We start from the raw sequence: 11,617 nt of genomic DNA, 5'->3' as shown, positions 1-11,617 counted from the left end.
CCACCACCACCTGGCTTCCCAAATATGTATTTTTTTTTTTTCGAGACAGGGTTTCTCTGTGTAGCTTTGCGCCTTTCCTGGGACTCACTTGGTAGCCCAGGCTGGCCTCGAACTCACAGAGATCCGCCTGGCTCTGCCTCCCGAGTGCTGGGATTAAAGGCGTGCGCCACCACCGCCCGGCCCAAATATGTATTTTTAAAAAAAGACAAAAGAAAAGAACAGAAAGTTGAGTGGGTAGAGAAAGGGGATGAATCTCAAAGAAGTTGCAGTTGAAGTGAATATGATAAAAATAAGTTGACCAAAATTATCAAAGAACAAATAAGAAACTTTTAATGTCGATATTTGCTAAAATCACAGATTGATATCATTATCTGTTAAATTGTAAAAGGAAAAGCAAAAATATAAGCACACCACAAAATATTTAGAAACAGTAAAATATTGTAGCAAAATTACTCATTATTTTTGTTTAGACAAGTTCTCACTGTCTAGGCTAGGCAGGCCTTGAACTAAAACTCCTCCCAATTCAGCAGGCCATTCCCTAGGATTCTTGGATTAAAGGTGTGAGCTACCACACCCAGCTAAGCAGTGACTCCCCCGGAAATCTTGTAGAGATTTGCTTGTGGAGATTTGCTTGTGGAGCTTGGCCTCAGAGTTAAATCAATCTTCCATCCATTTAGAATATATCTACAGGAACTCACCAATGGAAAGCGAATTGGGAAGAAGTAGGCGTGGTCTTTGGAGACTATAACAGGACACTCCAAGAGCCAGCCAGGTTCACTCTTCACCAGACCAGACAGAGTGTGTTTCCAAACATTCTGGTTCCAGAGACTGCTAGATTTATCCACACGTTGAGGATTGGACCCCAGAGCTGAACTGATATTATTCTGTCCTGACTCAATATTGCTGAGGCCAGAGACAAGTCTGTGGAGAAATGGAGTCAGACATCTCACAAGCCTTCCAGGAAGAACTCACCTGCTTCATCTGCCTGAACTGCCTTACAGACCCAGTCACCACAAGCTGTGGCCACAGCTTCTGTCGAGCCTGCCTCTACCTTTCTTGGGAAGACATCCAGCTTCCTGTCCATTGCCCTACGTGTAGGGAACCATCCGAGCAGAAGGACTTCAGAACCAACACTATTCTGAAGAAGCTGGTGTCCATTGCCAGACAAGCCAGCCTCATGAAGTACCTGAGCTCTGAGGAGCATAAATGTGTGACCCACAAGGAGACAAAGAGGATCTTCTGTGTTGAGAACAGGATCTACCTCTGTCAGCTCTGCTCTGACTCCCATGAGCACAGAGGTCACCAACATGGTCCCATCGAAGTAGCTGCTGAGGGGCAAATGGAAAGACTTTTACAGCAAATGGCGTCTTTGAGGGAGAAGATCCAAGAAAATAAAGGGAATATAGAGGCAGAGAACAGAACGACAACTCTGTGGACAGACTACTTGACACTGCGGGAGCAAATGGTCAGAGCAGAGTATAGGAGACTGTGTCCGGTCCGGGGTCAAGAGGAAGAGCAACATATTGAGTGTATGCAAAATGAAGGCCAACGTGTTTTAGAGAAGCTCAGGAGAAGGGAAGCCATGATGGTCCAAAAGAGCCAACAGCTAAGAGGAATGTATGAGGAGCTGATGGCAATGTCCCAGGAGCCACATGAGCTACTGCTCCAGGGTTTGGATGACATGTTCAGGAGGAGTGAGTCAATGCAGCAGCAGCTGAGCATGCCCCAGACTCTGGATCTAGAGCTCAGCTCTCTACCCATCAGTGGACTGACTGAAAGGTACAGCCACTTCCGAGTGAACATTGTCTTTGAATTTACAAGCATATGCCCTGACAATGTGAAGCTCTTCAATGTCATGAGAAGATGCAGCTTCAGACCTCATGGTGAGGATATATCGGTGGATTCTGCTAGATCCTATTTGGCTTCCTGGGGATCAGAGTGCTTCATCTCAGGGAAATATTACTGGGAGCTGGATTTGAACAATTCCTCAGACTGGGCTGTGGGGGTCTGTAAGGATTCCTGGTTAAGCAACAGAAACCAGCTCATTGAATCTGAGGGTGCATTTCTTCTTGTGTGTGTCAAGGAGGGGGATCATTACAGTCTCCTCACCACATGCCCACTATTCCAGCACTATATAGAGAGACCACTGGGCCGGATTGGTGTGTTCCTCGATTGTGGGGAGGGATGTTTAAGTATCCTGAACGTTACCAAGAGTTCTCTCATATACAAGTATCCTCCTGGCACCTTCAATCCCTCTGTCAGGCCTTTCTTCTCCACTGGCCCCACGTGATCCTCGGAAGATGTAATCCCAGTGCTTTAGTGTTTTTATGTATTTCTTATCGTATTGTTACCTCATTTATGTTTATTAAATAGTATAATACTATTAAATGACAAAAAGTGTTCTCAGTGTTTGTGCTACTGGTGTGATATTTAGGAAGTGGTCTTCTGTGCCAGTGCATTCAAGACCACTTCCTACTTTCTCTTCTAACAAGTTCAGTGTAACTGGATTCATGTTGAGGTCTCTGATCCACTTGGACTTGAGTTTTATGCATGGTGACAAATCATGGATCTAGTTGCAATCTTCTGCACGTTGACATCCAGTCATGCTAGCACCACTTTTCTGACTGGTCTACTCTGTTGACTGTCTAGTGAATACCCTAGCTCTCATCACAGAGCCTTCATACAGTGACTGATGGAAGCAGATGCAGAGATCCACGGCCGGGCACCAGGCTGAACTCTGGGCATCTAATCGATGAGAGAGAGGAGGGGTTCTGTGGGCAGGGGATGTCGAGGGGAAAATGTGCAGAGAGGACCAGCCACACTAGTGGAAACCCATGATCTGTGGACTAATAGCTGTGCAGCCCACACAAGACTAGACTAGGCCCTCTGGATAAGAGAGGCAGTTGTTTAGTGTGAACTGTTTGGGAGGCCCCCAGGTAGGGGGATCAGGATCGGGTGCATGGGTGGACTTTTTGGAGCCCAGCGCCTAGGGTATGACACCTTGCAAAGCCTTGGTGCAGAGGGGAGGGTCTTGGACCTGCCTCAGCTGAGTGTGCCAGGCTCTGCTGACTCTCCATGGGATACCTTGATTGGGAAAATGTGGGGATGGGGGTGGGTTGTGGCAGAAGGCTTTGGGCTGTGAAGAGGGCATAGGAGGGATCTGTGATTGGTATGTAAAGTGAATAGAAAATTTCTTAATTAAAAAAAAATTGTATGGCAAAACTTAAAAGAACAACAAACAAACAAACAAACAAAACAACAACGTTCCATTTTCTGTCCTTAGTCCCGGAGTGCAAAACCTGAACCTGATCAGTAGTTCTCTGGTCTCTTTTGTGCCAGGGTTCTTGTGGTGAGATTTTATTTGTGCTCTAACAAATAAAACTTGCCTGGGGATCCATCAAAGGAAAAAGGCAGCCACTATAATAAACATAGAAGTCAGGCAGTGGTAGCACATGCCTTTAATCCTAGCGTTCGGGAGACAGAGATTCATCCAGATCTCTGTGAGTTCCAGGCCCCACTGGGAACAGAGCCAGGTGTGGTGGCACACGCCGTTAATCCCAATACTAGTTAACCATAGAGGTCTGGAGGTCAATACAGACAGACAGGAAGTGATAGTGATAGAGCTGGGCAGAAAGAGGAAGTGATGTAGCTAGGCAGAGAGAGGAAGAAAGATGGCAGGTCACAGAAAGGTATAAATGGCAGGAGGGGACAGGAACTAAAGAGCAGTTCAACTGAGACCCTCAGGGGCTTTCAGTCTGAGGATTCATGGAAACAGGATTGCCTCAGGAGTTGGCTATGGCTTGTTCTGTTTCTCTGATCTTTCAGCTTTCACCCCAATATCTGTCTCTGTGTTTTTTCTATTAATAAGACCATTTAAGATTTGTGTTACATGTTCTGGAGAATACCAGGAAAATCATGGACATTTGATATTGAAAATAAATAGACTACTTGAGTGTGGTAGTGCACAGCTGTCATCCTAGTACTCCAGAGACTGGGAAAAAAATAGGGAAATTCCAGGGTAGCATGGGTTATACCTTTCTCATAAGAATGAAGCATATTAAAACTCTGATGTTTAGCAGGAGCAGTACAAACTGGCACAATCACTTTAATAAACTAGCAAGATCTAAGAGAGCCAAACATGTCCAGACCTGATGACTCAGTAATGTCATTTGTAGGTATCTGCATGCTAGAAATCTATACTTTTATTCACCAAGAGACATGTATTAGAATAGTCATAGGAAAAAATGTTGATAGCAGTACTTGGGGAGATGGCTGAGTGAGTAAGAGCATTTGCTGAGCAAACACAGAGATCTGAGTTCAAATCCTTAGCACCCATATAAAAGTCAGGCAAGGCCTCTCATGCTTTTTACCCCAGCTTTGAGGGTTGGATACAAGCATATCCTTGGATCATGCTGGTTAGGCACCTAGCTAAAATGGAGTTTCAGGTTCGGTGAGAGTCTCTTTATCAAGGGAATAACCTGGTGTGTAATAGAGCAAGACATCTGACATCCTTCTCTGGCCTCACCCAAACACACATTTACCCATGGGCATATGTATCACACATACAAATAAAGTGTTCATCACAATAGCCAAAGTACAACTTCAGTGCTCATCATCAATAGAATGAGAACTAAATGACAGCTGATTAAACATGGGACACAGTGGAGGTATATTTTGCACCCCAACAAAACTTACCTGGGGATTAGAGAACAGAGCCAGCCACTTTATTTATTTATTTATTTATTTATTTATTTATTTATTTATTTATTTATTTATTTTGGTTTTTCAAGACAGGGTTTCTCTGTGTAGCTTTGCGCCTTTCCTGGAACCCACTTGGTAGCCCAGGCTGGCCTAGAACTCACAGAGATCCGCCTGGCTCTGCCTCCTGAGTGCTGGGATTAAAGGCGCACGCCACCACCGCCCGGCTGCCAGCCACTTTATTAGACATATAGGCAAGATAGTGATGGCCCACACCCTTAATCCTATCACTTGGGTGACAGAGATCGGTCTGGACCTCCATGAATTCAAGGCCCCACTAGGAACAGAGCCAGGCATAATGGCACACACCTTTAATCCCAGCACTTGAGATCTCTTGCCTTTGCCTGGGAAGCACACACATCTTTAATCCCAGGAAGTAAGATGGCAAGGCAGAAAGGTATATAAGACTAGAGTAAACAGGAGGTGTTGCTCTTGAGGCTAAGGATTTTGTGGAGGTAAGAAAGGTCTAGCTCGTGCTGGGGTGTGGGTACCATCCCTAGGCTGGTAGTTCTGGTTTCTATAATTAAGTAGACTGAGCAAGCTAAGTGAAGCATGTCAGAAAGCAGCACCCTTCCATGGCTTCTGCCTCAGCTCCTGCCTCCAGGTTTATTCCCTGTTTGAGTTTCTGTCCTGACTTCCTTTGATGATGAGCAGCAATATGGAAGTATAAGCCAAATAAACCCTTTTCTCCCCACCTTGCTTTTTGGTCATGGTGTTTTGTCACAGCAGTAGAAACTCTAGATACTTTTAAATGCAATTCTCCTGAAAAACCCACATTTGTCTTTGGGTTGTATACTATGCTTTTCCTGGGTGCCTTTCTAGTGACTACCATACTTAAATCTGTGTTAAAACCCCTTTGTGATGAACTCCAAGTCTGCTTAATGATGCTTTTTCCTGACGTTCTTCTCTGTAAGACAGTCAGAAAGCCTAGCTTGATCTGAGTGGGATCTCCGAATGAACCTAGGCTGCTGCAAGGAACAGTACAGAGCAAACTCCAGTTCACACTCTACTGCTATTGGCGCCACCTATGTGTTGCTATGGTTCCTCTTTATTGGTAGTTATATCAATTATGTAAACCTGTCAACCATTTTTCCATAATCATTTAAAACCCCATCTTTCACAAAGTAGTTTCATAACTTTGTACCCCTCTAAGGACTCTCTCCCAATAAAGTCTGTTATCATTGATAGAGACTTTCCATTGTCCTAGAGGAGTTATACTTTGTTTAATTAGAAATAATAAGTGAACTGTTGATCAATCAAAACAAAATGAAATATTACTTAAGGGCCTGGAAAATATGGTGCTATTTCTAGTAAAAATGATTGTCCTTTTGTTCAAGCACTAAATGTATTAAATGTAGAAACTTGTATGAAGAGTGTTCCTGTCCTGACCAGCTGCTTCCCAAATACTTGAATTGGAGATTTAATATAAATTATAAATGTTTGGCCAATATCTCAGGCTTATTACTAGCTCTTACAACTTAAATTAATCTCATTTTTATTAATCTATGTATTGCCATGTGACTCATGGCTTTACCTGTTCTTTTATTTATTTTATTTTATTTTATTTTGAGACAGGGTGTCTCTGTGTAGCTTTGCACCTTTCCTGGGACTCACTTGGTAGCCCAGGCTGGCCTTGAACTCACAGAGATCCGCCTGGCTCTGCCTCCCAAGTGCTGGGATTAGAGGTGTGCGGCACCACTGCCCAACCGGCTTTACCTGTTCTCCAGCATGTCTTGCTCCCTCTGTCCCTCTTGGCCACTTTCTCACTCTGCCCCTCTTTATCCCAGTATCCTAAGTTTGATTGTCCTGCCTAACTTTATCCTGTCTTGCTATAGGCCAATCAGCTTCTTTATTAACCAATGAGCATAATACATATTCACAGTGTACAGAAGGATTATTCCACAGCAGAAAGTAGACTCAGTAAATGTATCATGTGAATGACTCATTAATGCACTAGATAGGAAAACATTAGTTCAGAAAGAGCTCACAGCATTGCTTTTCCCACTCAGAACAGTTAGAAGTGTTAACGGCATTAAAAATTTTCCATCTTAATCCCCATGTAGTGGTCCAAGGTTGTCATCACAGCCTGGAAAGGAGACAGGAGGGCTGCAAGTTGGAAGATAACCAAGAGACCATGTTTCAACAACAATGTGCAGGTGCATACGCACACATGCACACAAGCCCAGTCTTACTCTATTTTCTCAAATGTAGAACAATAACAATGAAGTCTTAAAAAAAAATCTCTTGAGGTGTAAAGGTCAAATGAAATGCTGCAAATTAATTTTGGTTTTGTGCTATTCTTACACTCTGCCTAGTCAGACCCAAGCTTCTTGAGTGAGGGTCAGGTGCACAGGTTGCAATCAGTGCTGAAATTCTGGGCCAGCCTTCTGAATCCTTCAGCCTTCTCGGAGGAGAGGCTTGTTCTTCCTGCCTGAGGCTTCTTTTACATAGTGATGCCTATAGGAGAGACATGGCCCATGCCCATGTGGACAAGCCACCAGCTAACTTATTAAAGACAATCAGAGAAAGAAACTCACTGGAGCCCAGAAACTGTGAACAGGATGTTTGATTTAAGCATTTTTATTAAGAATTTAGTAAGTGCTTTCCTCACCATTTGAAGTCCTAAGGTAGATCTGCTGTAAACACCACTAGCTCCACCTCTAATAACTCCTCACTTCACTTGGGTCTGATTTTTTACTTATTAGCAGAATGGCAAGGCATGTTCTTAAGGAGAAACCCCGAGTGAAGATTAATGTAGTTAGCTTCTGTTTGATTCAGAGCCCAGTTGGTTTTCATTCCAACTATCTTCTTGGCCCTCTTCACTTTTGTGATTTCAAAAATGTACATAATAAGCCGGGTGGCGCACGCCTTTAATCCCAGCACTCGGGAGGCAGAGCCAGGCGGATCTCTGTGAGTTCGAGGCCAGCCTGGGCTACCAAGTGAGTTCCAGGAAAGGTGCAAAGCTACACAGAGAAACCCTGTCTCGAAAAACAAAAATAAAAAAAAAAACAAAAAAAGTACATAATTTTCACCTTTTCCTCTTTATTTTACCTATTTCTACACAAGGTTTTGATGACCTGAATCAATCCTCATTAGTTTATCAACTTCACATTCCACCTTTGTATGCTGACTTTGGGATCTTTCCTTCCTTCCTTTAATACAATACACTCTTCAACAGATGTCCATAACTCATCGCTACTGAGCAGAACACAGTCTAACACAAGACCCTCATAAACTTGATTGTGCTGCTGTGTGTGTGCTGTCCAGCAAAGATGAATTGTTCTTGGACCACCCTTTAACTCTCACCTCCAGAGATGGGTTACTGATGGTCTATTGGTTTAAATGTCTTATCCTCCCAAGAAAGGTTTAAATCCTTCTAACCATGAGAGTGAAGCTTGCTTGTAAACACTTCCTTATATCTCTGAATCCAGGGTTTATTATTCACTGGAATTTATTATTTATTAAATTCATTTGTTAACTTACTCAGGAACTTCCTCACAATATGACTTGGCCTGCTCTTTGGAACATTTATTTATCTTTCCTTCTGGTGAGTGTTATGTTAATGTCATGTCTCTGCCTAGAATTTCAATGCCTTGAGAGCAAGAACTGTTGATGCCATATCTAGACCTAGATAACCTCATTTTATTTAGTCCAGTGATTCAATTTAGAACATTCTAAGGCATGACTGCTTATATTTTGTATTTCAAACATCAGTAAAATAGAAACACTTTGTGCATTTGTCAAGAAAAATTAAATTGAACTGTTGCTTCTTTACTTTCAACTCTTTCTATGATACTAAAAGTTTTTACAGTTTGCCCTTTTAAAAAAATTACTGAGACAGGATCTTACTGTATATCTTCAGCTGACCTCAAACTCCCAATCTTCCTGCCTCAGTCTCCCCTTGAAAAGATTATGTGGGTGCACTGTGATGTCTAACCCCATATTAACTCTTTAAATAAAAAAAAGAAAAACTAATAGAAGAACAGTATAGGGGGTAGAGGGATGGAAATATGTGGAAGAGCTTCTCCAGCTTGAGAACAATGATTGTAGCAGTCAGTATCTCTATGTATCACAATGTTGAATAATTTTTAAAAATGTGTTTGGTCTTTGTCTGTAGTTCCTGGCAAAGTTTAGAATGTCCTCAGTTGTGGAAGTTGTTGTTTATAATAAATTCGTCCTTTTATTTAAACAAAAAAACCAAAAAATGGTTGACAATTTCTGTAAGAGGCATGGAGGTCTTTGTGCTCCCAGATAAGCACTAGGGGAACCTGGAATGTTAGCATGACAGGGTTGTTCTTCCAAAGAAAGGAATATAATATCTGTTATCTGCCCAGAAGGCTAGAAGGGGGTGTGAATTATAGCCTGATGACCTTTGTCCTATCTGTGTGGCCAAAGACCACACTAGATGCTCCCCCAGACCCTTATCAAAAGCTTGTTTTTAATCAGTCAATCTATAAACCCTATCCTTGTGGAAGGTATAATGTGTACTTTACAAAGACTTTTGATGTGATCATGTCCAATCTTTAGCTTACTTTGTTCCTCAAAGTTATTTATAAATGCTTTATTCTGCACACAGGATTGAGTTGAAACTCATCAGAAAAGTTTTCACTAAATTGTGCTATGCTTAAATGTGTCTAAAATAAACCACTTGGGGTCAAACTTCCAAAGTTTGAACCAACACTGGCACTTTAGCCATTTTGAACTAAATTGCCTTCTAGTCTTCCTCAGATACTCTGCTGGCCATGGAGGTTACAGAGACCCCTGCAAATTTCATGCATGTATATAGTATATTTTGGTTCTTTTTGTCCCCTATAACCTTCTCTGACCCCGATCCCACTCTTGCTTATCATCTTCTTTCACCAAGTCCCCTTCCACTTTTACATCTTTGTTTTTTTTTTCCTGTTGTTGTTTTGGTTTTTTGATGTTGTTGTTATTGTTTGGTAATTGCGTTTGCCTGAGTTCTGTGAGTCATTCTAGCCAACTACTGAACTTGGGGACATATAGGAAGCCCCGAAATTTTAGGCTGCTTAACAAAAGTGCTGGCGGATTGTGGATCATAGGAGATTTGAAGCTAGTGTCCAGAGTGAAAGACAGTCTTGAGGGAGAGCAACTTAAGCTGTGGTGTCTGTGCTAACTTCAAGTAGCTAGAGTCAGAATCAGATTGAGTTTGGGGCCATTCACCAAATGTATAAAAAGGCTGATTTTGATTTAATCCGCTAGCATGCTGGCTAGTTTATGTCAACTTGACACAAGCTGGAGTCACTGGAGAGGAAGGAGCCTCAATTGAAAAAAGTGCCTCAGTGAAATTGGGCTACAGGCAGGCTTGTAGGACATTTTTTAAAATTAGTGATTATTGACTGACATGGAGGGTCCAGCCCATTGTAGGTGGTGCCACCCCTGGGCAGATGGTCCTGAATTCTATAAGAAAGAAGACTGAGCAAGCCATTGGGAGCACCCTTCCATAGCTTTGCATCAGCTCTTGCCTCAAGGTTCCAGCCCTGTTTGAGTTCCTGTCCTGGCTTCCTTCAATGATGGACTGCAATGTAAAAGTGTAAACCAAGTAAACCCTTTTCTCTTCAACTTGATTTTTGGTGTTTCATCATAGCAATAGAAACCTTAACTAAGACACCTAGCCTGAGAGGTTTTTTTGAGACAGGGTTTCTCTTTGTAACAGTCCTGGCTGTCCTGGAACTCATTTTGTAGACCAGGCTGGCCTTGAACTCACTGAGACCCACCAGCCTCTGCCTTCCAAGTGCAGGGATTAAAGGTGTGTGCCACCACCACCTGGCTAACCTGAGAGTTTTATAGTTTCTCATTTCATCCTCACATCTATTCATAAGTCTAGTTACTATTTTCCATTTATATAGGTTAGGACTTCTCTAAGGTAAAAGGCCTGATTTCTTGAGGTCAAAGTCCAGTTATCTGATTGATGCTGTCACAGTGTTTTCAAATCTGTAGTTTCTTTAGCTAAAGGTAACCAACTTAGTAAGGAGAAGTCTCAGGGACTCAGTGAAGAAGTAGAAGTATATTGACCAGCTCTTGTGCTCATCTACCAAACATTTTTGTCCTACCCCATACTCTCTCTGCCACTAGATTAACAAGTCTAGGACATGCCTTGACCAGTTCTGAGGAGATCTATCTCACTTAGATCATCCATGTCCAATTTGTAGAAACACCTTTGGGAGCTGCTCAGCATCTGCACAGGTGCATTGCAGATGAGTGCAGGGAACCCTTGGCTGTGAGAGATGGAAGCCAGTGTGGGAGTACATACTTTCCTCCTTTGTTCCCGAGATGTGCTTAATAAGATGCCAGTTGCTGATTTTACTGGCTCAGTCAGCAATACATCCCTGTTTTGTTTTCCCTCTTGCCCTGCTGCCCTTCTCTAATCTCTAAAGGTTATTTCTCTAATAAGTAGCCTGCATTTCTCAGGCTATGCTCTGCAGGGAAGCCAGGCTAAAACAAAGTACTGTTAGCATTAGGCAGATGGATGCTGCTGTCACTGGAAGAAACTGGTTCTCACTGAACTCAATGCTCCTACTCAATTCTGATTTCTAGTGAAAGAAAATACATTGAAACTAATTAAAATCGTTTCATGTCATGAAACTTTTTGAAAAGAATGACCTTGAACTAAATACTTGAGATTCATTGAATGATGGGGCAATTAAAAAGTGATATCAGTGACAACACTGTTTATTAGAATTTACCAAAATAATTAACATGGAGAGGTTTCCGAGTAGATAAGACAGCTTCCTTTGTGAGGTTAGTATATATATATACATACATATATATATGTATATATATATTTATGACCAAGGAGTTTAGAGTAAACTATATGATAAGTATCATCTGCTATGGAAGG

The 11,617-nt window shown here is 42.2% G+C and overlaps 1 protein-coding gene across 1 annotated transcript; it reads left to right on the top strand.

Annotated features, from left to right (window-relative positions):
* The first annotated feature begins 764 nt into the window (after nt 1–764).
* Nucleotides 765–2,421, top strand: LOC128101947 (tripartite motif-containing protein 43-like). Its single transcript, XM_052725411.1, has one exon. It carries the CDS (start codon nt 932–934, stop codon nt 2,288–2,290), a length of 1,359 nt encoding a protein of 452 aa, XP_052581371.1. The 5' UTR covers nt 765–931; the 3' UTR covers nt 2,291–2,421.
* Nucleotides 2,422–11,617: the final 9,196 nt, after the last annotated feature.

The sequence above is a fragment of the Peromyscus californicus genome, unplaced genomic scaffold (genome assembly GCF_007827085.1).
Source record: "Peromyscus californicus insignis strain IS unplaced genomic scaffold, ASM782708v3 Scaffold_7__1_contigs__length_154581171, whole genome shotgun sequence".
NCBI lineage: Eukaryota > Metazoa > Chordata > Mammalia > Rodentia > Cricetidae > Peromyscus > Peromyscus californicus.
The sequence above is the reverse complement of the archived record's forward strand: the minus strand, read 5'-3'. Positions and strand labels throughout refer to the sequence as shown.